Source organism: Biomphalaria glabrata, chromosome 5 (assembly GCF_947242115.1).
Source record: "Biomphalaria glabrata chromosome 5, xgBioGlab47.1, whole genome shotgun sequence".
NCBI lineage: Eukaryota > Metazoa > Mollusca > Gastropoda > Planorbidae > Biomphalaria > Biomphalaria glabrata.
Window position 1 is genome coordinate 8,675,159 of NC_074715.1, and position 27,161 is coordinate 8,702,319.

Here is a 27,161-nt window from a genome sequence, read left to right on the forward strand (position 1 = left end):
CAGTCAGTTAGCGTGAAGAGACACAAAAAAAAAAAAGGTACCACTTTTCAATTGTTAGAATTTTTTTCCAGTACCACAGTTATCTTCAAAGACCTCTTTCTAGACTTGCAAGTGGGTGAAAAATTATGACAGCTTTCCTCTCCTGAGGGATACCTTGTGGTATTGAATATATATATATAAACCATTAATTAGTTCCCGGGCTTTATATTAGTAATTAAGGCCGAAACCAGACTTTTTTTTTATCTTATATTATTTTAATTGAATTGTATTAAATGGGACACATTTAACATACTTCTTTTAACTCGTGATTTAGTGTCTCTCTCTCTCTTTCACTCTCTCTTTCTCTCTTTCTCTCTCTCTATCTCTCTCTTTCTCTGTTTTTTTTGTTGCTATGGGACCCTATTTTATTGGGTTTTTTTTAAACTGAAGAGCAGGTGACCAAGATAGCTATGGACAACGAAAAAAACAACATATGTCTCATCGCAAGTGTGCAATACAAAAAATGGCTGGCTCCTCTAATACCAAAGCGAAAGCCAAGTTAACCTGCGATATATGTGGACGAGAGTGTTTCTCTAAAATATTGCCACCCAGTCACGTGAGAAGTGTTGTAGCAGATGATCCATAGTCGTTACGATAGGAGGGGGCCCAACTCAAATGTCTATTAGTTGTTATGTGTTCCATCACTCTAGCATACGTTAGAAATGTATTGTTATAACTCTGCCATGCGCACCGCCATCCAGGCTAGTGCTAGAAGGTGCGCACTGTGATAGACTAGACCTAAAAGGATGTCAACATTAGAAAGGAAAACGATTTCCGCCCAAGTTGAGAGCCAATATGGAGAGACTGTGCCTAAGATAGATGTTGTTTTGTGTACCTGTGATGTCGTGTTAATAAACGTCTATGTTTCGTTGAGTTGCCTCCCTTAAATTATTACACTATGTTAGAGCTGTGCACGTCACAACCACAAGGGAGACAACTAATAAAATGTGTCTTTATTTATGTTGTGATTACTTAGAATTCATAATAAAGTCTCTGTTCCACATCTATACACTATATCAGCTCAATAGGTTTAACTACCGTATGCCGTTTTGAATGGTGTTATGCATATTAAATCGCAATGCTGCAAAATTACTTTAACAAATCTCATTTCAAACGAGGCCTCTTACATCTTATATTACGCCTGCACAAATCTATGGATAGCAAATTACAGTACATTGTTGCCAACTCTAAGATCGCTTTGCAAAGTGCATAATATCCGTGTCAGTCGTTTAGTTGACAAAGTGATTTTGGCAGGGATTTATTAATAATAATTTAATATAAACAGCGCTGTGAATTAAAGAAAAAGTATGCTCAATACGCCTATCATTTGATCAAGCAGTTGCTTCATTTCTCTAGTATTCTTTTGGATTGTTTTATAAAACATAACATTTAAACCCTTATCACTTGTAACGAATGTTTGTAGCTAAACAGAAAGAAAGTGGCTAAGTTAGCAGCTCGTATGCAGTCAAGCGAGAAACACACACACCCACTCAAACATCTAAAACTTTTCACAGGAAAGGCTGTTAAGGAGTGTACAGGCTAACTGTGTAATTTGCTAGCTCACATAATTTTCTTGTAAAACACAAGGCCTTCACTCATTCGCGGACAAACCCAAGATATACTTTTTGGTCACAGGCTTGGTAAATGTTTTTTAGATAATGTTATAAAAAATGAATATCAAAATATAAACTAATAACCGTTATGTTAATTCCATTGTTAGACATTTATCATAGCTTTATTCAGTTTAAAATAGCCTAAATTGTGCGAAGGTTTAGCGTCAAGTTTATTTCTGTATTAAACTTGATAACTGACAGGCAGAACAAAAAAAAAACAAAAAAAACATGTTTTACAAATTCTACCACAGAAATTGTATTCTTTGGCAGTATGTCCGTGTTTATCTTTGTCATTCAAACTTTTAATTTTTTATTTTTTTTTTAAGCTTGACGATCGTTTAAAAAATTGTTTGGTAATAATGTAATTTTAGTAGCCCCCCCCCCTCCTTTATATCACTTACTGTAAACGTCTCGAATGTAAGTCTATATCCACTATGATACAAATAGGCTTGTTACGTCACATTAGAAACAAACAAAAAAAAAAACAACTTCGGATGAAAAATAGCTAAAACAAAAATATATATAAATTTCCGATGGTCTTAGCGCGACCCCGGGCTAACGTTCATTCGACCCCCAAAGGGGTTGCGAGTCACATGTTGAGAACCCCCTGAGTTAAATTATTGCAATGGTAGATCTACTTCTTTTTTTTACCTAATGAAATGTGTGTAGTTCTATATCATAGTTGTAATTGTTAATATAAAGACCGAGTGTACCATTTGGGTTGACCTAAAACAACTTGTGACCTACATAACTGGATGTGAGAAACTAGAAATTACAAACAATGAAAAACTGAAATACCACCATACTCCATGCCTGGTCGTGTGGTATAGAAGTTGGACATTTGTAGGTCGTCTCGATGGCGCTGGGTTTGTACCCTGCCCGCTTCCATCCCCAGTTATCCTTCTGATTTGGACTAGGAAGTAGATTATCTTCAACTCTGAAGGAACATCCGAAACATGTAAAACAGAAAAAGCAAAAAATAAATATATATATATATTATGATTGCATCTGATCACTCAAATCTAAATGAAGATGTTTATTGAAGATTTTCATACCAGGCTGAAAACTTATAATTAGCAAACGTTTTGGTGTATACTGTGTACAAGGAAGTGTTAATCATCACTAATTTATAGAATGATTTTTATGTGCACATTTTGGCACTGCAGAATCACATTTTTTTACAGTTCTACCCATAGACATATATATATATATATATAGACTGGACGATAAAGTAAAAATTATTATGGGAAACATTTGGGAAAAGATAAGTTTGTATGAGTTATACAGCAGTTATGAGCAGTGTAAAATTAAAAGTATTTATAGTTGTTGTTTTTTTCAGTCATAACCTATATAATTGATAGAACCCCTTCTGTATTATTATATCTCAAATCGTGCCTAATTATAACTAGTTTTAAATACTAGATTTAGATCTAGTCTATATAAATACTATAGTAAAAAAAATACTACTTTTACTAGTACTATACTGTACTATAAACTATAATTGTAATCTGTATAGTCTAGTCTATAGTTAGTATATAAATAGTCTAGCTAGGACTAGATTCAAGATTGTCACTAGATCATATCTATAATTAGTATAATCTATACTTATACTAGATCTAGTCTATAGTCTGCATGCATAGAATTCATAGATGATCGACTGACTAGTTTAATAGTTAGTAGTAAAAAGTATGAAAAGTATTAGACCTAGTTATTACAAATATTAGTCATATTTATTAGATTTAGATCTATCAATATTGACAATATTAAATTAGTCACAGTCACAGTCACAGTGATACTGAATTATTCTGACTTACTGAAACTAAAAGTTAATGTGTATAATATTCAATTTTTTTCAACCTTTAGAATTTATCCTTGGCCTATCGAACTACGAACATTAGAGCACGTTCTGCTCATTTTCTTTGACTTTTTTGACTAAAAACTAATTCTAACAATTTGAATCGATAAGACGACCGCCATACATTAATAAAGAAGCCATGTCAACAAACATAGATCCACATCACAAACCTATATATATTTGCCTATGTCTATGATTATGAAACAAAGGCAAAATATTGGGAATATGGCAGTTTTGTACTTTTCAAAACTAAAGATCATAGTAATATATTGGCTGAAATGTTAGTCCTAGAATTTATAGCTCAATTGCCGCCATTTTTTTTTTCACATAGATAGAGTACATAAAACATATTTGACTTCCCCCAAATAAAAATAGCTTCCTACTTCCAGTCTATATTTATTTATGTCTATGGTTCTACCATAGACATAAATAAATATAGACTGGAAAAAGGAAGTAACTTCATGTAACTTGAAAATATGTACATCTATTGTAATCGGATTTCCGAAATATGAAAAGTTGCATGATCTTCATTCTTAGAGATTAAACAAAACTACACTGCCTCCTTATTTACAATATATATAGGTGTGTATAGATATGAATACTTAACTTTTATACTGCTCATAAATGCTGTATAATAAAGTACACAAAATTGCAATTCACAAATTTTCGTTTCATTAAACTCTTTAATTGGCCAGTCTATATTTATTTATGTCTATGAGTTCTATTTTTTGTGTGAATTTTTTTTTTAGATGGCGGATTGGAAGCTCAATATAGCCTCCTTGGCATTGAAATGTTCTAATATTGCCTCAATACAACCTGTTTAAAAAGTGCATGACTTTTTTACATGCAGATGAATGGAATGGATACATTGGCTGGCAAACAACTATTAAATATATATCTATATCTATATCTGCATCTATATCTCTGTGGCATTTTGCGTCCATTCGTAGATTTTCAAAACAGAACATAGATGTTTCCGGTAATAACCAAAGAAAAAGTATTCTATTTTTAATATTTTCATAACATTAGTAGGGCAGATTATTTACTGATATCCGCGTATCTTTACAAGTATTTTTTGTTCAATTACAATCAGAACATGACATTTTCAACTTTATTCTTAGATAGGGTCGTAGACAAGGGTTGGGGTTCAGGGCTAAATCCCAACCCCCATGACTTTTCGAAAAAAAATATTTTTCACATTAATCTACTTTCGTAAGAGTCGTTGGACTGTATTATAAATGTTTGCCTACGAGACTTACAACTTTCCGATAATATAAAGGAAAATACAGTCATCAAATTTAAGTGTGGGCCGTTAGTTTTTAATTGGGTATCTATAATATAATATAATATAATATAATATATATATATCATGGGCGTAGCCAGGAAACCCCCCCCCCCAAATGAAATCCCCCCCGGGGGGGGGGGGGGGGAACGGAATTAAGTGACTGATTTTTGCTTTCATTTTGTTTATTTTAGGTGAGATTTTAATACTAAATCATCATTTACTACAGCATTGCCGAGGGGGTTTTGAGTTAAAAACCCTCTACCAGGGGGGTTTGAGTTTAAAACCCCCTACCAGGGGTGTTTGAGATTTTAAAAACCCCTATCAGGGGGTTTTTAGATACAAATCCCTCTACAAGGGGGTTTTGAGTTTAAACCCCCCTACCAAGGGCTTTGAGTTTAAAACCCCCTGTAGGGGGTTTTGAGTTTTAAACCCCCTACCAGAGGTTTTTGCAGTTAAATTTAAATTCCCCTCTTCTATAAAACAAAACAAAAAAATGCAAACAACAATCCCCAAATTCCAACAGCCCAGTTAAGGAAGATTTTGATTTTAAAACCCCCTCCAAAATTTACGATAAACCCCCTCTTCAATATAAAAAAAAGCAAATTACACACTCAAAATTCTATGAGCGTAGCCAAAGGGGTTTCGAGTTTAATTCCCCACCCCCCTCCAGTTGGGGTTTGCCGCTAAAAAGTACCTATTCAATATAAAAAAAAAGGAAATTACACACTATAAAATCTATGAGCGTAGCCAAAGGGGTTTTGAGTTTAAATCCCCCTCCTCCAGATGGCTTTTCTTTATAGTTTAAAACCCCTCCAGATGGTTTTGAGTTTAAAATTCCCCTACAGAGCTTTTAGAGTTGAAAACCTCTCTCTTTAATATTATTTTAAAGCAAACTACAGTCACCAAATTCTATGATCGTAACTAAATGGGGTTTTGAATTTAAAAAAAAAAACAAAAAACTCCAGAGCTTTTTTAGTTTAAAACCCCTCAACAGATGATTTTAACGAAAAAACTTTCCTTTTCTATATAAAATCTAAAGCGAAATACATAGGGTAGTCACTAAATGTGGCTCAACAAAGATGGCTAAGACAGATTTTAGGAGTCAGTCATAGAGATCGGGTTTAAATCAAAGAAATCATATGCCGAACTGGGAGTCGAACCTTTAGTAAGGTTGTGACAGAGCGTCGCATGAGGTTTTGCGGGACATGTTCTCCGACAAAATGAATTACGCAAAATAAGAGTAGCGGAAACAGCTTGTCGGAAAATGCGCCGAAAGGCGCGAGAGGGTCTAAGTCAGTAAGAATAGCACATTAGGTTTTTGAAATAAAACTTTTTAATAGTAATATAATGCACTGTAGATACCTCAGAATATGCATTTTTTTGGCTTTCAATACCAGAAATAGTGCTCGGCGGCGGGTCGGAAAGGGTCAGAATGTAATAAATATTTATTATGTACACACACATACACACATATATATATATATAATTTTTGTTCCGCAAGGGGGGGGGGAATCCCCCTCCCCCAACCCCCCCCCCCCCCCCCGAAAAAAAATCCTGGCTACGCCCATGATATATATATATATATATATATATATATATATATATATATATATATATATATATATATATATATATATATATATATATATATTATTTTGCTTGTAACTCGCTAAAATATTAATTAATTTATTTGTTTCAGATTATATTGGAAGCGCAAACTGTTGAAATAAAATATTTTTATACAAGGGAATCTCCCCATGTTAAACTATTGATGCCATCAAGATACCCAGCGACAAATTAGACTATTTACTATAACCGTAGGCCACAAAGTTTCTATCTCGATATCTGGCTCCATGGAACAAGACAGCCATGTCAAGTCTCTTTATATGGATGATGGTATAGACGGAAACCGAGACACACAATCTACTTCCGCATTGATCTCACAACAAGTCTTATTGTTATGTCCGCGGCCCGAACCGCGGCTGAAATAACTCAGTAAGAATCTTCAGACAATGTGTTACAGAAGCTGCTATAAATAGGCAACAAAGAAATGGATATATGGATTTATCCATGGATTGTCCTGTTATTCTATGCGCAATGCCAAGGTGAGAAACTTTGGACTTTATTGTTGTGACAGAATACAAAGTAGTATTATTATTTTGTGACAGTGAGCTATAAATCATACTTAGTTTTTGTAAGCAATTTGTTTTTGTTACAATATATTGGTATGAACACGGAGTAATGTCCAGGATATCGGTATACGTATTTATGATAGAATAAATAATGTACACTAATGTACAGCTTGAATTAATGTTTACTAAAGAGGCTACTAATATGCCTTTGATTTTGTGAAAAGAAGAAGAGTCTGGAAATTTCAGTTTATAATCATAAATGTGATTTACAAAATTATATTATATAAATTTAAAAAAAAAAATATTTCTTATTCTATTCTTTTTTTTTTCAATTCGATAATTTTAAATTCGTGAAAAAATGAAAACAAAAAATGTATAAGTGCGAATTTTAAATCTTATTAGATTCTTTCTCTAATTATAACTATAGCACATAAATTACATTAACTTTCATTTTATAAACTTTAATTTGTGTTTTATAAAAAGTGCAAACATTCTCGTAAAATTGTATACCGAATTAAAATTTGACGTTTAAAATGAAATGACCCAGCAGCATTGTGTCCTGACAATCAGTTTGGTTCTCGATGTCAATTCAAGTGTCACTGTGTGGACAAGTGTGACTCTGAAGGAAAGTGCTTTGGAAATTCAACAAAATGCTCACCTAGATGGTTTGGGTTCAGATGTCAATACAGTAAGCTTAAATTTATATATATTTATATAAGAGAAATAAGTTAGACAGAGAGAGAGAGAGAGAGAGAGAGAGAGAGAGAGAGAAAGAAATAGAGAAAGAGAGAGGGAAAGAGAGAAAAAGAGAGAGAAAGAGAGACCAATAGAGAGAGAGAAAGAGAAAGAGTGTGTGTAGACTTGGGAAGGTGATAAACAAAATAAAAGAGATAAAGACAGAAAAGGCAAAAGAGAAGTAGAGTTAAAAAATACATTAGAATAAATAGAAAGATATTGAGTTACAAGGATTCGGATAGAGGGAATGATATAAAGAAAATAAGAGACAGAGAGATAGACATACTTATATGGGGGCGAATGAGAGATATAATTTGATACAGTTAAAGAGAAAATCAGAGAGAGATGGTAATAGAAATAATAAATGAGAGAGAGAGAGAGAGAGAGAGAGATTATGAGACGAAAAAGAGTAAAAGAAAGAAAAAAGGGGAAATTTATCAGGAATACCTTGAAATCATATTTATTACATTTATATTTTTTTTACTAAGAAATATCTCCAAACAAATATCCCGTATTTGTGTTTCCGACTCTACACAGGAGACATTGCCGAAGACGCCAGCGTAGAGCCACCACAAGCCAAGTCATGGTTGAGCGAAGGTCCATTGTGTCAGCAAGGCTTAAGTCTCATAAGACTGACTCTAACCTGGGGCGTGCCGCAGTCTTTCACCTGGCTGAGAATAGCCAAATCAAATATATGTAGGTTACAATAGGCTGTGTGTTCATGTGACTAGCTCTTGTTTACTGTAAAACTATATAGAAATAACAATATAGCTGTTCAACCATGTAGCAATAGTTGTATTTATTTTACTGTAAAACATTATTTATCTAAACCGCAAAGGAAAGAAAATGAATTTAACAACTATTTTTTTTCTTTAGTCACACTTGAAAGGTACAAGCCCTCAGTAGCCTACTTCTGTCAGTTTTTTTTTTTGTTTCTTTCCGTCTATATGTCAATCTGTCATTCTGTCCGTCTATCTGTCCATCTGTCATATCGTGGAAATAATAAAGTTATGGATAATTTGATTTAAATATGTATCTTAGCCTTCTAAATATATGAATTTTTTAACAAACTTTAACTCACTACAATAACACAACCTTTCAGTCTCAAGTTCCTAACTAAGACCAAGTGAATACAACGCCACCTATCTTGCATCATTCACAGCCTATCGATAACATTTTCCCACCGTCACCATAGACACACACACACACCATATGCTCATGGATATTAGTGGGACGTAATTATCATCTCTTTAGAAGTTCTGTGATTTAAAAGCTTAAAAAAAATATATTTTTGATAGGAGCAAACATTAAATATTTCAATGTTACAAAGGTAAATACATCAATTCAAGTTTAAAACATTCGTTTGAAATTGCAATTAATAATCACTATATCTGCTTGCCTTTCAGCGTATGCTGCGAATATCACCCTAAAGTTAAGGGCGACTACTTCGTCAACTCTCTCGTGCACCAATATGAAAATGTTTTACATCGATGCCTTGACCTTTGACATTAGATGTGACGTCAATGAAGCAATCGACCAATTAACAATAGAGAGTAACATTGTGGACTACATATGTTCTCTGAGAGTCAGTGGAGGTAATACATATAAAAGCGTGTATATTGTCAGGACCGGATTTAAGTATAAGGAAGCCCCGGGGAAGAATTTTTGTGGAGGACCCTGGGCTGTAGCCTTGCCTGCCCACTCTTATATCCGGCACTGTATTTCGTTGTTAATTTGTACCCCGCATAGCACTGATTACAATCTATTTTCGAAAATGGGGACATCTGGGACGGCATCACCTGATAGAATGTCATCGAGTCAATGGAAACTATCCTCTGTGTCTTCTTTATTCACGATAGGTAGAAGTTACAAAGCTGATAGTATTTTGGTTATTGCTTTTGCTGTGGTAATGATGCGGTACGTCGCTTTTGATATGTAAATGACACTGTGCATCGCTTTTGATATGCTAATGACGCTGTGCATAGCTTTTGTTATGGTAATGACGCAGATATGATTTCAATTTTAGGCTTAGTATAAAAAAAAATGGAGACTCTTAGCGTAGATGTTTTTTATACAGAACTTAAATAGAGAGGCGCTCATTTGCACTGCAAACTCCATAGATACTGTTGCAATACAGGTCATATCAAGGTATCGCAACATGTAAGATTGAAAAATAGTTATGGCCAGAAAAATGTACTAGTGTCTGTTAATATTGTTGATACAATCATTTTTCTTTAAACTTGCACAAATTTCTGTGTATCTATTTATACTATACTATACTGAGAGAGAATTTGAAACATTAGAAGTTTTCAAAGAGAATAAACCCTAAACTGGAGAAATGACCCAAAACAAAGCAATTTATGGGTTAAATAGCTATAAATATAATGCCTACATTTGATTAATAAACAATATATATTGCTGGAAATAAACATTTTAATTTTCAATAATTTGTCAAGATTGTTCGCTTGCCAAAATTCTCCACAGACTTTTTTTTTTTTTTTGGAATATCTTTTGGACAGTGAATAGACAGGAAGTTTTTGGTAAAGTTTCCTTGTTAACCATAGGCGAGCATCAGTCTCTGGTGTCACTTTACAGTACAATCGCACCATTTTTCTAAGTGCTAATAGAGCATGGAAAAGGGTTGCCTGAATCAGCCAGGAAAACCAATGACGCCGCAGACTTTAAGTCTCTTTATCAACATGTACGGCTAGTTGAACACATGTAAATGTGTGGAATATCATTATTTTCATTTTTTAAGTCTGTAATGTATAAGATTAGATAGTTGGACGTTTACAGACTGTTTTAATAATACTTTCTATTTAAATAAAATAAAAATTAAAACCTAATAGTAATATGGTGATGTATTATTAAACCTTAAAGAAAGTAGCAACAACCGATATATAAGGATTTTAATTTTTTTATTTTCAGGTAGAAATTTAGCCATCTTCCAATCAACCAATCAATCATCCACATTAAATAATAACTCACTATTTAGTGCACAGTACGCAGTAGATGGTGTGATAAAGGACACCTGTGGATCAGGATACTGTGCTAATACTTCTTCAAATGACAATACACCAAGCTGGCAAATAACCTTTGACCAGCCCTACATACTAAATACTTTTATTTTATATAACAGTAAGTCAGAAGCAGGATACCCAAACCTTTATATTAACATACTAGACATATGTTACCCGCGACCCGCGGGTCTTTATTTGCCATTACTGTCGATATAGTCACTGAGAGTGTTTTGTAAACAATTAAACGAAATAATAATGTACTAAGTAAAGCGAATGTGTCAATGTAAAAATAGTGTGAATGAAGCTATCAAATCAAAATAGCTAATAGGCTTAAATCCATTTTTTTAAATTAAAACATTTGCTTTTGAATAATCTAGTGGATTGGATTTAGATGTATGTTAATAATAATAATAATAATAATAATAATAATAATCTTTATTATCCGTAAGGAAATTTGTCTTACAATTTGTGCATTACACCAAACAAAAAACATTATAACTATAAGAAACCAAAGTGTACATTCACACCAGACTCACTCATAATTTACATGTGACAAAGTTTATACCAGATTGTTCTTATTTAATGATTTGATTGCCAGGGGAACAAAAGAGTGTTTGTGTCTGTTTGTCTTTGCTATCGGTGTCTTGTATCTCTTTTGTGATGGTAAAATCACAAAATCCTGACACAAAGGGTGATTCTTTATTTCGAGGATCTTGTTAGCTTTTTTTGAGATGTTTGTCTCAAACAACTGCCCAAATGGGGTTTGTTTTTTGCCAATGATTTTGCCAGCAGCATTTAGGATTCTATAAAGTTTATTTTTATTTTTAATGCTCAGATTGCCATACCAGGCAGAGATATTGAAACTTAAAATATTGCAGATATGAGCGTGATAAAACATAGCCAAGGCCTTTTCGCTAACATTAAACGAGGACAGTTTTCTTAGTAATCGTAATCTTTGCTGCCCTTTTTTGCTGATATAATCAGTATTTGCAGTAAAATTTAGTTTATTGTCTAGGATAGTACCAAGGTATTTAAAGGTTTGCACAATTTCAATAATCTCTCCAGCTACAGAAACAACATCATATTCCTTCTTGTCCCTACGAAAGTCGATTATCATTTCTTTGGTTTTTTTTACATTTAATAATAAAAAATTATCTTTACAATATTTTTCAATGTGTTCTATTTCTTTGAAATACTCATTTACGTCTGAGCTCTCTGAGAGCAGGGCAAGAAGAGCCGCATCATCAGCGAATTTTGTGAACGAGCAACAAGAACTGTCGGATTGAAAGTCATTGGTGTACAAAATGAACCACGTAGCTAATGATCCTTTCACGTTATTTCTCTTTCGCTACGAAAATAAAATTAGCTTTGCGAAAATGGTTTACCCGAAGTCGATACATTCTTATCTATTAAAAACGAAAAGAGCGATAGCTTTGTTAAATAAATGGGATTATAAAGTGAACAATAAAACGAAATAATTTTTAGTACGCGATTCATGAATGAATATAGATCTAGGCCTATCTCAACTCGGCTTCGCAGCTTTCGTAAGCGAATGTAGCTTTAGAAAACCAAATTTGAATGTTTATTTGATCAAAATATGAAATGAATGGACTTAAATTAATATATTTATGTGTTAAAGTATAAAACTATCTGTGCGAAGAGAAGTTTTATCATCTTAGAGTTGGATTAGAGTTTTAGATCTAGGGATGGGATTATAAAGTTACAATAAAACGAAATAATTTTTAGTACGCGATTCATGAATGAATATAGATCTAGGCCTTTAACTCGGCTTCGCAGCTTTCGTAGATGAATGTAGCTTTAGAAAACCAAATTTGAATGTTTATTTGATCAAAATATGAAATGAATGGACTTTAATTAATATGTTTATGTGTTAAAGTATAAAACTATCTGTGCGAAGAGAAGTTTTATCATCTTAGAGTTGAATTAGAGTTTTAGATCTAGGGATGGGATTATAAAGTAAACAATTAAACGAATTAATATTTAGTACGCGATTCATTACTGAATTGTCTAATGAAAGAATGTTCGTCAGGAAATCTGTAATCACAGATATAAGGAACTAATTAATGTAAAAAATGCTTTTGAAACACAAAATTGAAGGTTAATTTTATTATATAATGAAATCAATGGATCTTCTTTTGTCTTTTCATGTGTCAAAGTAAAAAACTATCTGCGCAAAGTGTATTTCTTAAAATTAGATCTAGGTCTAAATCCTTTCTATCTTTTCTCATGTCAACATTGTAGACATGGCCTAGATCCATAAAATACTATAGCTGTAATAGAGTCGGACAACTTTATTTTTTTTAGGGTCTTAAGTTTGTTTTAGGGCTACAATACATACACTACTGTCTAAGTTGGTACCCAAGGAACATTCCTGCCTAGTTTTATCAAGATTGGTCAAGCGGTTTTGATGTCTATAAGTAACATACATACATACATACATACATACATACATACATACATACATACATACATACCCCTCACATTCTACTTTATAATATAGATAATATTGGCATCTCTAGACTTATATTCTTGATGACATAGAAAGGAACCAAAGACATATCTATATACATAATTCATGGCTCAACCATTCCTGACACCACCAAGAAGTCATAGAAAGATCACTCTTTTATCTGCAAGTCGGACTAGAGTTACCCCACGTAGCTTAAGCGACGAAAGAAAAAAAAAAGGGGGAGGGTCCAAGTAGTATTCACTCGTCACTAAATAGCAGGGCCGGACTTTACTGTTGTGAGGCTCTATGCGAAACAAATTTCGCGAGGCCCAGTTTGGGTAGGGAAACGAATAATAGCCAACGTGAAAATTAAGAGTTTGTATTTAAAAATAAATTCGTCTTTGCATTTTATTCATTTTTTACTACGTTCAAGATTATTTTACGACCCTTCTGTGTAGCAAAGTCAAACAGTTAATCATAAAAAATCTGTTTCCTACATAAATCACGCTCAGTATCAAGGATTACTAAATGTTTCAATATATCTTCGAGATTTGCTTACCTCAAGTCATTCTTCATTAGTTCTAGCGCGAAAAGTTTCTTTCACCAGATTCCACAATTACTGGTATTGTATAGTGCCGTTTTTTTTTTTTAAATCGCGCGTATGTTTGGCGTTTTCCATATCGAATGACACCCCAATGGCATTTATTTCTAGGTTCAAAAGATCTTAATAATTTCCGGAGATTTCCAGGACATTTTTTTATATTTAACAATTTCAGGAGATTTCCAGAAGCTCTCGGCCAATCAGGAGGCCGCAGAAAATCTGTTATAAGTTATAAAATGGTTTAATTTGATAGTTTACACCTAGGATTAGCGTGGAGCCTATGAAAGTGCGGGACTCACATTGCGGTCGCATAGGTCGCCGTGCCCTATGGTCGGCCCTGCAAAAAAACGGCGTATGCTACGCCGTGGGTTGACTAGTTGTTCATAATACAGAAAGACAAAGTGGATACTAACCATTCAAAACAACTCGATGGAATTATCCAAAAGGCAGTAGGTGCAGCTTTTGTACATGAAAAACCCAAATCTCACTTTAAAAACTTAATCTCAAATTGCCAATTTTTCTTTTTACAAAATTATATATATATATATATATATATACAGTGAAAAAGTGCCGGTACTCAGTTATTGATTGCCTAACTTTTAACTACTAATAAATTAATAATATACGTTAAAATAAAATAAAAGTACTTTTTTTTTCTTCAAATACCCCGGTGCGTACCGTCACAAAAAAAAAGTCCCTCTCTCTCTCTCTCTCCCCCCCCCCCCCCGCATATATATATATATATATATATATATATATATATATTTTAATATATAAATACAGAAATAAAGGCGTATATATTATACATTAATCTATTTGTTAACATTGCAAACTTGTATGTATAAATACAGATCTCTAACATGTTTAAAAATTAATGTGATCAAATCAATATTTCATTATGCCATTTTTTTTAATCAATTTCAGGCAATGACGCTCAAGAGCGACTAAAATATTTTGTGATTCATATTTTGGACTCTAACAGATCTATATTATTTACTAAACAAGGCGATGGAGTGAATCGTCCCAGATACACCGTTCTGTATTTCAGCATTTTGGCTATTGCAGCGGTAAACCTCAGTAACATGTATAGGTTTGATTATGAACCTGTGCCCTACGTCAGTATCAATGAATTTGAAGCTTACGGAGGTAAAGTTTTATGTGAAGAAAAAAAAATCGTAGTACATGTATCATGTCATGGTGTGTCATCACCGTTAAATCCACTAGTAAATACGACTGATAACGTCAATGTAACGATGGGTTTGTGTAGTTCATACAATGCGTTTGAATACGTAATGGTTGAACTGTAACTCATACCATGGATTTTATACATTAAATAAAGGAAATAACATCGCAATGGCAGAGATATTAATTTAAAGTATGATTTAAACAGAAAAAAAAAAAAATTAATACAAAACATTTATTCCTGAACTTATTTTTGTTTATTAATTGGCCTCCTTCAGTCGTAGAACGACTATGGTTCATCTCGAACTTTGAGTTAGATGAAAGCCTGGGCATTGTCTATGATCGGAACGATGTCGCCCACACAGCAGTCCAAAGGAAAGGGATATCCAATACAGTTTGGGATAACTTACGCCGCAGGCTCTGCCAGGCTGAAGTACAGTGTGCAGCAATCTGCCTCAGGGACACCAGCTCCTGATTTTTCCTCAGGGTTGTCTCCCGAAGCCTTTCCCGTGTTTGGGTATAGCCGCAAGGCAGCGGAGGTTTGGATTCAGAGTTTTTCCTTCTTCTAGATGGGTAGCCAACCAAGGCTGATAAGCCTCTCTTGCCCGAAGCTTACTGCTTTAGGCGCCTTAATTTATATCGCGATAAACAGATACTAGAAGTAAACAATCCAATTATATCTGAAAATATTTTGTACAGTAAATGAGAACCTTAAACAATTAATTTATCTTCTTATATACTTTCTGCAATCTACGTTACCTTTTTTTTTTTGCACTTATGAAAATTAAAAAAAAAATTAAGTACGAATTTGTTATGAAATCACTCTGTTCTGACACACACACACACACAAATTATTTTTTGCCATTTGGGATTGTCGCTTACGTTACGCGACAGTTAATAAAGTTTGAAATCTGTCAATATCTAAAAATAATGTCAGGTAATTTAATTATATTGCGGTGACTGTCTCTGTGTAAGTTAATTCATATATTTGTTTTAAAATAATAATTTAACAAAAAAAAATGGGTTTGTCTTCAATGCATTATTTTCCTCAGAGTGTGTTCCAGGATTATGGGGGCTAGAATGCAATAATTTATGCAAAAGAGAATGCCGAGATAGTTGCCTTATGGAAGATGGATCATGTACAAATGAAGCTATTGATGTGTTTGATTCCAAATGTGCCAATTGTTCTTGGGATATGAGCCAATGTAACACAATTGGCAACACAACTGGTTAGTAGATAAAAAAAGTTTTACATAGTAATCCTATATCTAGACTAACATTTTTAAGCTCTGATCAAAAGTGCGTAAATAAGAATATTAGGAAAAGCCGCATGCAATGGTTGTATGTGAGCTTGTTAGCCAATGGCTTTTCTGTATTCAAACGCTTGTATTTCCATTAACAAGACTTAAATTCTGCCAAGTCACTGGTTTTCCTGGCTATATCAGGCAACCCATTCCATGCTCTATTAGCGCTAGGGAAGAAGGAGCATTTGTACGAATTTGTCCTAGCATATGAAACGAGAAATGTGCCTTTATCTTTGTGTTTTTATGAATATTTTAATAGATTTTTTTTTGTATTTCAAGATTATGGTTCAGTGTTTTAAATTTAGTGAAAGACACAAGGATAAAGGCACATTCCTCGTACCATATGCTAGGACAGATTTGTACAAATACTCCTTCTTCCCTAGTGCTATTAGAGCATGGAATGGTTTGCCTTAGCTAGCCAGAAAAACCAGTGACTTGGTAGAATTCATGCCGTTGGTTAATATGCATGACTAAATGCATGACGCGTAGGGCGTAATCATCTTTTTTTTTGAAGTAACGACTGTATTATATAAGATAAGAAGATAAGTTACGGATCAATAAAGCAGCCTCAGTCTTAATCTTAAAACACAAGGGAGGAGGATGACCCATTCACCTGAAAGGTGTAGGCGAAGCTTGTGTTTGCACTTCTATGTAAATATACAGTGCTGAAAATGGACAACTTTTGAGCAATCTTTGGTAATACCCAAAAATTAACCATTAATTTGTCCAGTATTATGTTCTTTATTGCATGGCGGGGTTCTCATCTGTACTGTTCTTACTTAGACTCTTATAGGGGTGCACCGGATAGTCGCTCCGGCTCCGGCTTCTGCTGAATATCCGGCGTTTTTTACTATCCGGTGCTATTCGGCTCTGGTCGGATATCACTACCGGATAGTAAACCGGATAGTAAAAAATACACCTATTTAATATGCATAAAGTGGACCTCGTTCCATTAATGTCTGTTGTAGAATGTATTAATGTTTATATTAAAACAAAATAATGTGCTTAAAAATAGAACCTTTATGAATATGCACCAAACATCGTTTATTATAAAGACAAGGCGTGTTAATAACTTAATAACTAAATAGAAATGAAACTTTACATCATTAATGCGCTTTACATACAGAGCTGCAATGGCTGGCACTTTTTTCAAGAGTCACTCTTATGCTTATAGTAGTCTACACAATATATATTTAATATTAGAATGAGAAATTTTCTAAAGCCAATCTGTTATTTGTTATATTGAAATATGTATCTCATTTGTGGACCAGTGGGGGTAGAAGGTATCTAGGAGTTGGTTTTCCGTGCTGCCGTGCTGCCTTTAGTCGAACCTCGAGCCCCTTTCTAGGTAGCCAAGCCAGGCCAAGATCAAGCGCACTAAGCCTCTCGACCACGCTTCCCACAATGTTATTTTACTCTCAACTTTTACAGAACACAACAAATGCAAAACTGCTTTTCCTAACACGTTTATGAACCTGAGAGTATTTTTGAAATGTTTTGGTATAAAATATAGTGTTGTTTAGTTTTAATAAATTTTATCTAAGGTATGTTTATTTATAGTTTTTCTTTGCTTTTTCCATATTTCAGATAGATTTATTACTGAATCTGACTTTGGAACAGGCTTCGGCGCTGGTTTTGGTGCAGGGGTAGCAGTGACATTAGCCATAGTTGGTGCCACAATTTTTATATGGTACATTATTCAATGGCGTAGATCAAAACTGAAAGCAGGTATGAGCGTGAAGGAGCACTCCTACGACCAAACCGACGTTACCCAAAAAGAGAGTCACCGTTATCAAGGGATTAAGGTTCAGGTCTCTAGTAAAGAAAAAACTTACGAGCCTATGGAAGACGCCCATGTGGGCGTCACTTCGACGAGAAACAATGCAGATGTGTATGTAAATACAGAGAATAATTATGACGAAACATTTTAGGAACATACTATTAAACGTCTGCATTAGATGTGTAAATTATGTGTCACGATCATCAATGTGCCAATGTCACGATCTTTTATGATGTTAGATGTCACGTTGAAGATTATCTTGATCTAAACAGCACAATCAATGATCGTGGCTGACGAGGATCTAGAAATCGTCAGTTGATAGGATGATCATTTAGAAGTTGCCAGTTGATAAGAGGATCATCTAGAAGTTGCTAGTCGATAAGACGATCTAAGTATGTTATTATTATAATCAATGAAGAAACTTCTCTTCGACAAATACTTTAATTCAGAACTTGAAAAAGCTATTCACAATAATTACAATGATATACTGTGATTGAATAAAACATGAAATATATTTCTACTAGTTTAAATGATCTACACAATAATATGATCATGTCATCTTTCTTTGAGTTCCAACACAAGACTTTAGTACATCTTCTCTCTAACACGTTCCGCTCGACACTGCCGGCAATCTAGAATCTTTCCTGGGCTCTAGAGCGTTACCACGTGACTAACATCTCTCCGTCGCATGGCCAACCAATAAAATACAACTTAACATACAATAGTTAACATTTCTGACCAATTACAATTATTATAATAAAAGGTTTCTGTCTACTTGGATATCCCCGAGCTAGCTGAAATGTTGCCGGCGAACCTTGAGCTAAATATAGATTAAGCGTACATGACATTATGTAGGTCGCAACTGGTCATAAGAAACACTGGACTCATCCGTAATCTTCGGAATTAATGACACTTCCGTTGCTTTATTTTATCGACGTCATATTGGTATCTGGCTGTGTAGTCCTAGTGAACTATTACTTAACGATGATAGAATTAATTTTAGAATAGGTGATCACTATCGAAAAATATAAATAATTTGTGTATTATGTTGTGATTTTAATATTTTAATAAATGCATAAGAATTGTAGCTTTTGATGGATTTCGTTTTCTTTGTTTATTGTTGGAGAGAGAAAGGATACAGAGAAAGAGATCGAAAGAAAGAAATAAAGAGAAAAAAAGAAATAAATGGAGACAGAAACAAAGAGAGAGAGAAGAGAAAGAGATTTAGACATAAAGTGAAAGAAGAGAGAGAGAGAGAAAGAAAGAGAGAAAAAGATTACATAGAAAAGAGAAAGAGATAGGGGAAAGGGGAAAGAGAGATAGAGAGGGTACAGTGTGAGAGACAGAGAGAGAAACAGAGAAATAAAGAAAGAGAAAAAGAGAAATATTTCAAACTCAAAGAAATGTAGTAATGAATTTGAATAATAAGCTGAAGTTAAATATATAATTAAAATACGTAATTTTATTTTTCTTATACATACATATATTTTAATTTCCACACTATAAACTATAAATGAAAGTATCGTATTCAATAATTATTATTCAAATCCATATGCCGTCCGAAAACTAACTGTCTCGACAATGTAAAAGAATAGACCGGCCTCTCTCTTGATATTCTGATAAGACCAGTTGCTGACCAGGAAAAAGCGGAAGGAATTAGGCTACGACAACAGTCACCCCCCCCCCCCCCTTTACGACGAATGTTAATTGGACAGAGGGTGATGATGAAAATACGTGACTATTTGCTTATTGTTCCTGTATAGCTTCAACTGCCCTGGAATATTCTCCAGGCCTATCTCCGTGTCTCTTAACATCAATCTCATCGTACGAAGCCATGTTTCTTTTTACTGGTTCATCTGCCGTCCTGGAGTTGGAGCAATTAATCCCAGTATGAGTTGAAGTTTTGGAGACATTGGTGACATCTATAGAATAAACAAATAGAAATGTTAAGCATTGCACATATATACATTGCAGAGAGCATGGCTACTTGTCACAGTCTCAGTTGACATTGCATGATCTAAAGTTCACGTCATGTTAGGAGTTTAAAAGACACGTGGAATTCCTGATGTAGAAAACAGGAAGTAGAATGAATAAAGCTGACTTTGAGTCAGTCGATTCAAGTCAGTTAAGTCAAGTGGTATTCTTTGGACCGAGTGGTCAAGTAATATTTTGGTCTGGGACGGACAGTAGCGACTTAGAAAAGTCTGTAGTAATTTCAGTTAGAAAGTAACTTGTGGGCAGTTGTTGCCAGTGTTCCTTTTGAGACATGTATTAGCTAATCTATATTTCTACACAGTGTTACCCGCTGAGATGCGGACGTGATTTGTATCTAACATATATTGGATACATTTGATACCGCTGTTATCCGGATAGGATTGTTTATTTTTTCTTGACTTGTAGCACTAACAAGGAGTGCAGTATTATTATTATTGTAGTAAAATAAACTTTATATTTGTCTGCTGAGACGGACTTAAGTCAGTTTATAGTATTTGTGTTGTCACGTGTCAAGAGTACTTCAGGAGGTAAGAACCCAGCATACACGACATTCGCATTCTGCAACGTTACATCATTTAACTTCATTTACACTACCTTGACGTGTGGTATGCGCTTCGGACCTCTCATGCCACATAGAGTTTTTATCCTGTCAAACTGACAGCCCTTGTCATCCAGTAGGAGGGGGAAGAACCTATCCTACTAATAGGTAAACACATCTATGATTGGTATTTTTTTTTAAATAAAAAAATATACTTTATTGATAAAAATAGGGTTCATTTTAAAACAAAGTAATTACAATTTTATAATGCTAATATCAACTCAATCTCTCTGTCTGTCTGTCTGTCTGTTAAAAATTGTGGTGTACACGTTATTTCTTCCACACCCTTTCTCGGTTACAATTAAAACTTTTCACCATTATTTATTCGTAGACAAAAAATGAATCAATAAAAAAAAATAACTTATTAAATTAATTACATGTACTTTTTCCTTGAAACCAAGAAAGGAAAATAATTATTCTGTATTCACTGATAAGGCTACATTGATAGGGTTTGTCCCCTTCAATAATTATGAACAATATTTCTACTACAGTGATGCCCAAAATACGGCCCTCGGGCCATCTCCGGCCCGCGACGTGACTCAATCCGGCCCGCTGAGAAGTCGGCATAAAGCGTAGTAACCCCCTTCCCTCCAAAGAAAAACTACGTTAAGGCCCTCACATTTTCTCTGATGGATTGGTCAATGACCTTTAAAATTTGTGCGTTTATGTAATGGACTCTGAATGTAGAATCTAAGAACCTAACAGGAAGAGTGTATTCATTTTACTTTTGTTGTTGTGTGGCTATTAAGCCAACATATTTTATTTGTAAAGAATGTGTGGATGTTTTTAAAACAACAACATATACACGGCTTTATCAAACGAATCTGACGACTTTCTTGGTTTGAGTCGCGAATAAAAGATTGTTAAATTTTTTAAAGCCTAGATGGTGGGGGTTGATGGGAATATTGACCAAATAGCGACAAAGAAATGAGTCGGTTGTAAAGCTAGCTACAATGCTGTATGTGAAGTAGAGAAATGAAGTCATTTTCTGACAACTTCAAATATCTCATTAAATAGTGAATTAATTTAGTGTATTAGATCCACGGATTTGTAATAAAATAATTTCAGGTCAATGTCAATTCTTTTTTTTTTTTGTACCTTTTCGTTCATGTGGCCCGTGATATGAGTGTCGGAAATTAAAATGGCCCGCAAGTCGAATTAGGTTGGGCATCACTGTTCTACTACATTCATTTTCCGATGAAGTTAATAATTTAAACAATAATTTAGTGTACCAATATTAACATTAAAAAGTAACAAAAATTTAACCAATATGTCAATTAATTTTGTGGTAATTAATTATTATCAAATAAGTGAACAAACTTCTAAATTATTGAATTATTTAATTGTAAGTGCAGAGCTATTCCCCCAAGAAAAGTGTTTTTTAAAAGTCATTTTTATATTCTGTTGGTTAAAGACATTTATTTACTGTTTTTACAAAGCTTATATCAAGTCATTTTGTCTGTCTGTCTGTCTGGCAAAAAGTTTGCACACGTTATTTCTCCGACATCCAATATCGGTTCAAGGTGAAATTTTGCATAATTATTTCTTTTCCCAGACAACACAAGAAAAAAAAGTTAATTAGCTATGGATAATAAATTACTTTGTTTGGTATCTCAGACAAGAGAAAGCCCCCTTTACACACCGTCTCGGGCTTAGTGAACACATACATGAAAACAATAAACAGTTTGTACCATGCATGTATTACTCTAAAATGAATTCCTAGATGTTCCCTTGCGCGTTAGTTATAGTAATAAAAAAAGTAAAGTTCCACTTTCAGACCTTGTGGTCTATAGGGCAGATGATGTAAAGGTCATCTGATTCTGTGGCCTACAGTTAACGTGGGTGTCATGTGGCCAGCACAACGACAAACCGTTTTTACTTTTCCCCAACTAATGTCAGGTACCCATTAGAGCTGGATGGACTCAGAGGCGCCCAAAGATCACGAAATTAAAAACCCCAGTCTTCACCAGGATTCGAACCCGGGATCCCCGTTAGGAAGCCAAACGCTTTACCGCTCGGCCACCGGACCTCCGCGTTAGTTATACCTTGAATCCAATTATTGTTTAACAATTTACACTGTACACAAATATATAATATTCACTACCTCTCAAACGTTTTGGAAGTTTTTTTTTGTTTTTTTCTTTAGGATTAAGAGGCTAACTATTTATTCTAGTTAACAGGATTCTTACTTTCTGCTGAAATATCCTCATAACCATCGTCGGTGGTCATCGGAAGAGGTCTTCTTTTAAGGCAACATTTTCGGACGATTATAACCAAAGTGACAATGATAAGCGCGGCTGCTACTCCAGTCCCCAATCCAATAAAGAAATTTGAGACACTGAAAACAAACTTGTCACTTCCTGAAAAAAATAATAAAAGTCATGTTTTTTTAAAATACTAATAAAATCGTATATTATCTTATATAATACAGACGTTACTTCAAAAAAGAAGATGATTACGTCCTGCGCGTCATGCATTTAGTCATGCAAATTAAACAATGACTTAAATTCTGCCAAGTCACTGGTTTTCCTGGCTAGCTCAGGCAACCCATTCAATGCTTATAGCACTAGGGAAGAAGGAGTATTTGTACAAATTTGTCATAGCATATGGGACGAGGAATGTGCCTTTATCTTTCAGAGTATTTTATTAAATTTTGTTTTTGTATTTGAAGATTATGGTTCAGTGTTTTATGTATAGTTGCTACTTTACTTTTGAGTCTTCTGTCCTGACGGCTTTCTAAATTAGTGATTTTACTAAGGGTGTTACTCTAGTCAAATGTGAATATTCATTTGTTATGAATCTCACTGCTCTATTTTGTGTCTGTTCCAGTTTCTTAATGTTTTCTTGAGTTGAGGGGTCCCAAACGAAGGATGCATATTCTATTATTGGCCTAACCAAAGTTAAATAACACTTTAGTTTTATGTTCTTATTTGATTTATATTGATTTATATTTATATTGAAATACATTTAATATCTAGAGATTAGATTTTAAATTTGTTAGAAATAAAAAAAAAACATATTAAAAGAGTACAGTTAAAAAAATTATGTGGTGGTACCGGTAAGGGCGCATGACAAAGGAGGCCTTTTCCAACGACAGTCTCCCCCCCCCCCCCCTTTTTTTTTTCCGCTCACAAAAAAAATAAATCCTACGTACCAATATTAAACGTTTCTTCGACTTTTCTATTCAATAAAATACTCTAATTTGCTTTTTGACCTTAAGCCCCCTCCCTCACACCCCCGCTTTGATAACCCTTATCTGCTTTTAAATTCAATGTTTATTGCACTTTTAGTCAGTTTTACCTTTTTTTTTTCATTCTTTAATCGTAAGGCCAACAACGCACGGTACCAGACATCGCAAACATTTCTTTCGAACTTTAGTTCCAGGAATAAAGAAAAAGAAAAAGAGTTTTCTAAAGGCCCCAATCGTATTCATTATTCCCGTTCCACACACTACATTACTTTGGTTTTCTAACATGTAAATATAAGGAAATATGAATTTGGTTTTCATTATTGTAATCATTTATTTAATCCCTTTTGAATATAGAAAAATAGCAGAGCTACACAGTAGCATTCTCTCTCTCTCTCCCTCTAGAAATAATAACGTAAAAGTTTCTAGATCTATCTTTCTAACGCTTTTAGGATTGTTTTTATTTGTATTATTTGTTTTATAATTTTGTATAGACCGCGTATATAGGCAAGTGGAGTTGACGTAAGGTCATAGACATAAATAAATATAGACTGGCCGATTAAAGAGTTTTATGAAACGAAAATTTGTGACTTACAATTTTGTGTACTTTATTATACAGCATTTATGAGCAGTATAAAAGTTAAGTATTCATATCTATTTCAGCCACACACCTATGTATATTGTAAATAAGTAGGCAGTGTAGTTTTGTTTAATCTCTAAGAATAAAGATCATGCAATTTTTCATAATTCGGAAATCCGAATACAATAGATATACATGTTTTCAAGTTACATGAAGTTACTTCCTTTTTCCAGTCTATATTTATTTATGTCTATGCGTAAGGTATATTTAAAAAACAAAAAAGAGGAGGGGAAAAGAAAAGAAAAAAAATGCTTTAAAAATACAGAATTTGAGGTAATTTATTTTCTTGTTCTTTTCTTTTTAGATATAGACTGTGACTATTTGGGAAAAAAACAGAAAAAAAACAACAAAAAAACAACATAGGTCTGATAGATAATATCTTGTGGTTTTTCGCGAAATGTAGTGGTCAGGCTGAGATTCTGCCAATGCTTGTTCTTATTTAGCAAATAAGAGGAAATCTGTCTACAAATTTCATGTAAATCAGTGGGATAGTTGATAAGATTTCTTAATCGATTTATGGTATTTTGGCGTATATATACACAGTAAACTAGTATTACACACTAACTACGCCCGCAATATCCCTCCTTTTCTTTTTTGTTTCAATAAGCGGGACATATTTTACTGAGTCCTCTTACAAACTTTTTAACCAGACAAATAGTTTATCTGTTATAATTAAAAGAAACTTCCCGCTCTCTTTCTATTTCCTACTTTCTCTCATTGTCTCTCTATCTCTCTCTTTCTCTCTTTATTTCTCTTTCTTTCTTTCTTTCTCTCTTTCTTTTAGTTTACTTTTCAATCTACGCATCATAATGTTCTCCGACATTTACTTTTGACTTTATTGGAAAGACGCGCTTCATATGACCCCCACCGCACCCCAGGAGACGCACAAATGCTTTTGGCCAGTGAATTCTAGTATCACTTTTTTACTTATCCTCTTCCACCCCACTCTTCTCGGGACACAACAGAAAAGCTTATCGTAGGTAAAATCTCTGACTTTACTTCGGTTTCTCAATTCAATATTTAATATCACCTCTATTTTATTTTCGACCACAACCCCTTTCTCTCTCTCTCTCTCTCTCTCTCTCTCTCACACACACTCACAGACACACACCATGCTTTCACATTATCGAGACTTTTTTTCATAACAATGACAACCCGTAATTTTTTTTAGCATCCACTTATTTATTTATTTTTTTTTTTGCATCATTTAATCATAAGACACCTCAAATATTCAGACCATCAGTTTCAGGCCTAAAAAAAACATCCTAAGTAAATGCTACATTTCCTTTCACCAACTTTTATTTGTTTTTGCATTGCATCCTCTTAAAAAAAAGGATTTGGTTTTTTTTAATGTAATCCGTTTATGTGACTCCCTTTTTATGTCGAGAAATGACATGGCTACAAAAGTATTATTTCTTTCTCTTTCTCTCTTGAAAAAAAAAAGGCTCTAAATCTAACTTTTTGATGCCGTTAAGATTAGTTTTGTGTTTTATTTTGACAGCGTATTAAAAGAAAGCGGAAATTACGAAAGGAATACTAAAAATAAGTTAACTTAGGAAGAAAAATAATTGTCTTTAATTAAAAAAACGGAATGTTAGTCCTATTATTACAAAGCTTATCATATGTCTGTGTGGTAAAGAGTCTGTCCACATCCATTCTCCGATTAAGTTGAAACTTTGCACAATTATTTATTGGCATAGACAAGACAAGAATAAAAAAAATGTTAACAAAAAAAAGACTTATATAGAACGTTTTTTTTGCTCTTAAATCCCCTCCTCTACTATACACAAATGTGTATAACAAAACAAATATGTTCAAATGACAATATTTTAAAGGACTAAAACTTGTAAAATCAGTTCTTTCTTTCTAATTAAAAAATAGGTGCCGGTACTCAGTAGTTGATTGCATAACGTTTAACTACTAAAAATTAAAAGAAAATACGTCAAAGTACAAGAAAAGTAGCACTTTTTTTTTAAAAGGTGCCGGTACGCCGTAAAATAAGTGGCGCATCTGAATCAGAAGTGAAAAAAAATTAGCGCATGGAACCAAAAGATTGGCCACCCATGCTCTAAATTGTTATATTAGATGATTTAACCCTTAAATTGCTGAGATTTCTTTTTTACAAGAGTGCATTCAAAATGGAATTACAATTCTAATGTTTAGAGTTTAGAGGCTAAAGAGTTAATAACTCACCATGTACACAACGAGACTGTAACTCATCAAGTGATAATATTTCGCATTGATTGTTCTCGCTTTCTTTGTTCTGAGGTGATGCGTAACTGCGACAGTTCAGTCCGTAATAGCCAGGGAGACAGGCTGCATCATACAATGATAATTTTAAATTATAATTAGATTTAGATATCTTTTTCTCGGTCAATATAATTTTTTTGAAAATAAAACATGAGATTCTATAATTCAACAAACAATCATTTATCACTTTATTTATTGGCGGTAACAAGATTGGCCAACATGTGGTGCACTTATCTACGTAAACAAATGTCAATTTAAATGTATTCCTGGATATTCATTTGAAACCTTAATAACTGTTATAAATTATTTGCGCATGTCTCTCATATAACAATGATTGGTGAATAATGTTTTTGTTTTTTTAATTAGCTCAATATTTTATGATGTATTCACGAGAAAGTCTGTTAAGTCCGCCCAGCTCTAATGGGTAAAGGGAAATTGGGTATGTCGTTGTGCTGGTCTCATGACACCCTCATTA

At 33.8% G+C, this 27,161-nt stretch overlaps 2 protein-coding genes across 3 annotated transcripts in view; one reads left to right on the top strand and one right to left on the bottom strand.

Moving 5' to 3' along the window:
* Nucleotides 1–1,573: 1,573 nt before the first annotated feature.
* On the top strand, nt 1,574–19,111 carry LOC106061529 (uncharacterized). Of its 2 annotated transcripts, none has more exons than XM_056030642.1 (9): nt 1,574–1,679; nt 6,492–6,897; nt 7,472–7,612; nt 8,197–8,355; nt 9,066–9,254; nt 10,588–10,797; nt 14,675–14,896; nt 15,985–16,161; nt 17,824–19,111. In XM_056030642.1, the coding sequence occupies exons 2-9, from the start codon at nt 6,843–6,845 to the stop codon at nt 18,165–18,167; spliced, it is 1,497 nt and encodes a 498-aa protein (XP_055886617.1). In that variant the 5' UTR covers nt 1,574–1,679; nt 6,492–6,842; the 3' UTR covers nt 18,168–19,111. The 2 variants fall into 2 exon arrangements, with proteins under 2 accessions (XP_055886617.1, XP_055886618.1); XM_056030643.1 differs by having other exon boundaries at nt 1,577–1,679; nt 7,475–7,612.
* An 85-nt stretch (nt 19,112–19,196) lies between these two features.
* Nucleotides 19,197–27,161, bottom strand: part of LOC106061530 (uncharacterized) — a 32,716-nt gene continuing 24,751 nt past the window's right edge. The window contains exons 9-11 of the mRNA XM_013219694.2: nt 26,630–26,752; nt 22,799–22,969; nt 19,197–19,938 (exon numbers count right to left, since the gene is read on the bottom strand). Coding sequence (XP_013075148.2) covers nt 19,763–19,938; nt 22,799–22,969; nt 26,630–26,752 — 470 coding nt within the window. The 3' untranslated portion in view covers nt 19,197–19,762. The remainder of the gene's footprint in view (nt 19,939–22,798; nt 22,970–26,629; nt 26,753–27,161) is intronic.

Bases quoted from the DNA above. Each gene is read 5' to 3' on its own strand.
- LOC106061529 (XM_056030642.1), top strand. From the start codon at position 6,843: ATGGATATATGGATTTATCCATGGATTGTCCTGTTATTCTATGCGCAA. The intron at 8,356-9,065 runs GTAGGTTACAAT...CTTGCCTTTCAG, and splicing joins AATAGCCAAATCAAATATAT to CGTATGCTGCGAATATCACC. The intron at 10,798-14,674 runs GTAAGTCAGAAG...AATCAATTTCAG, and splicing joins TACTTTTATTTTATATAACA to GCAATGACGCTCAAGAGCGA.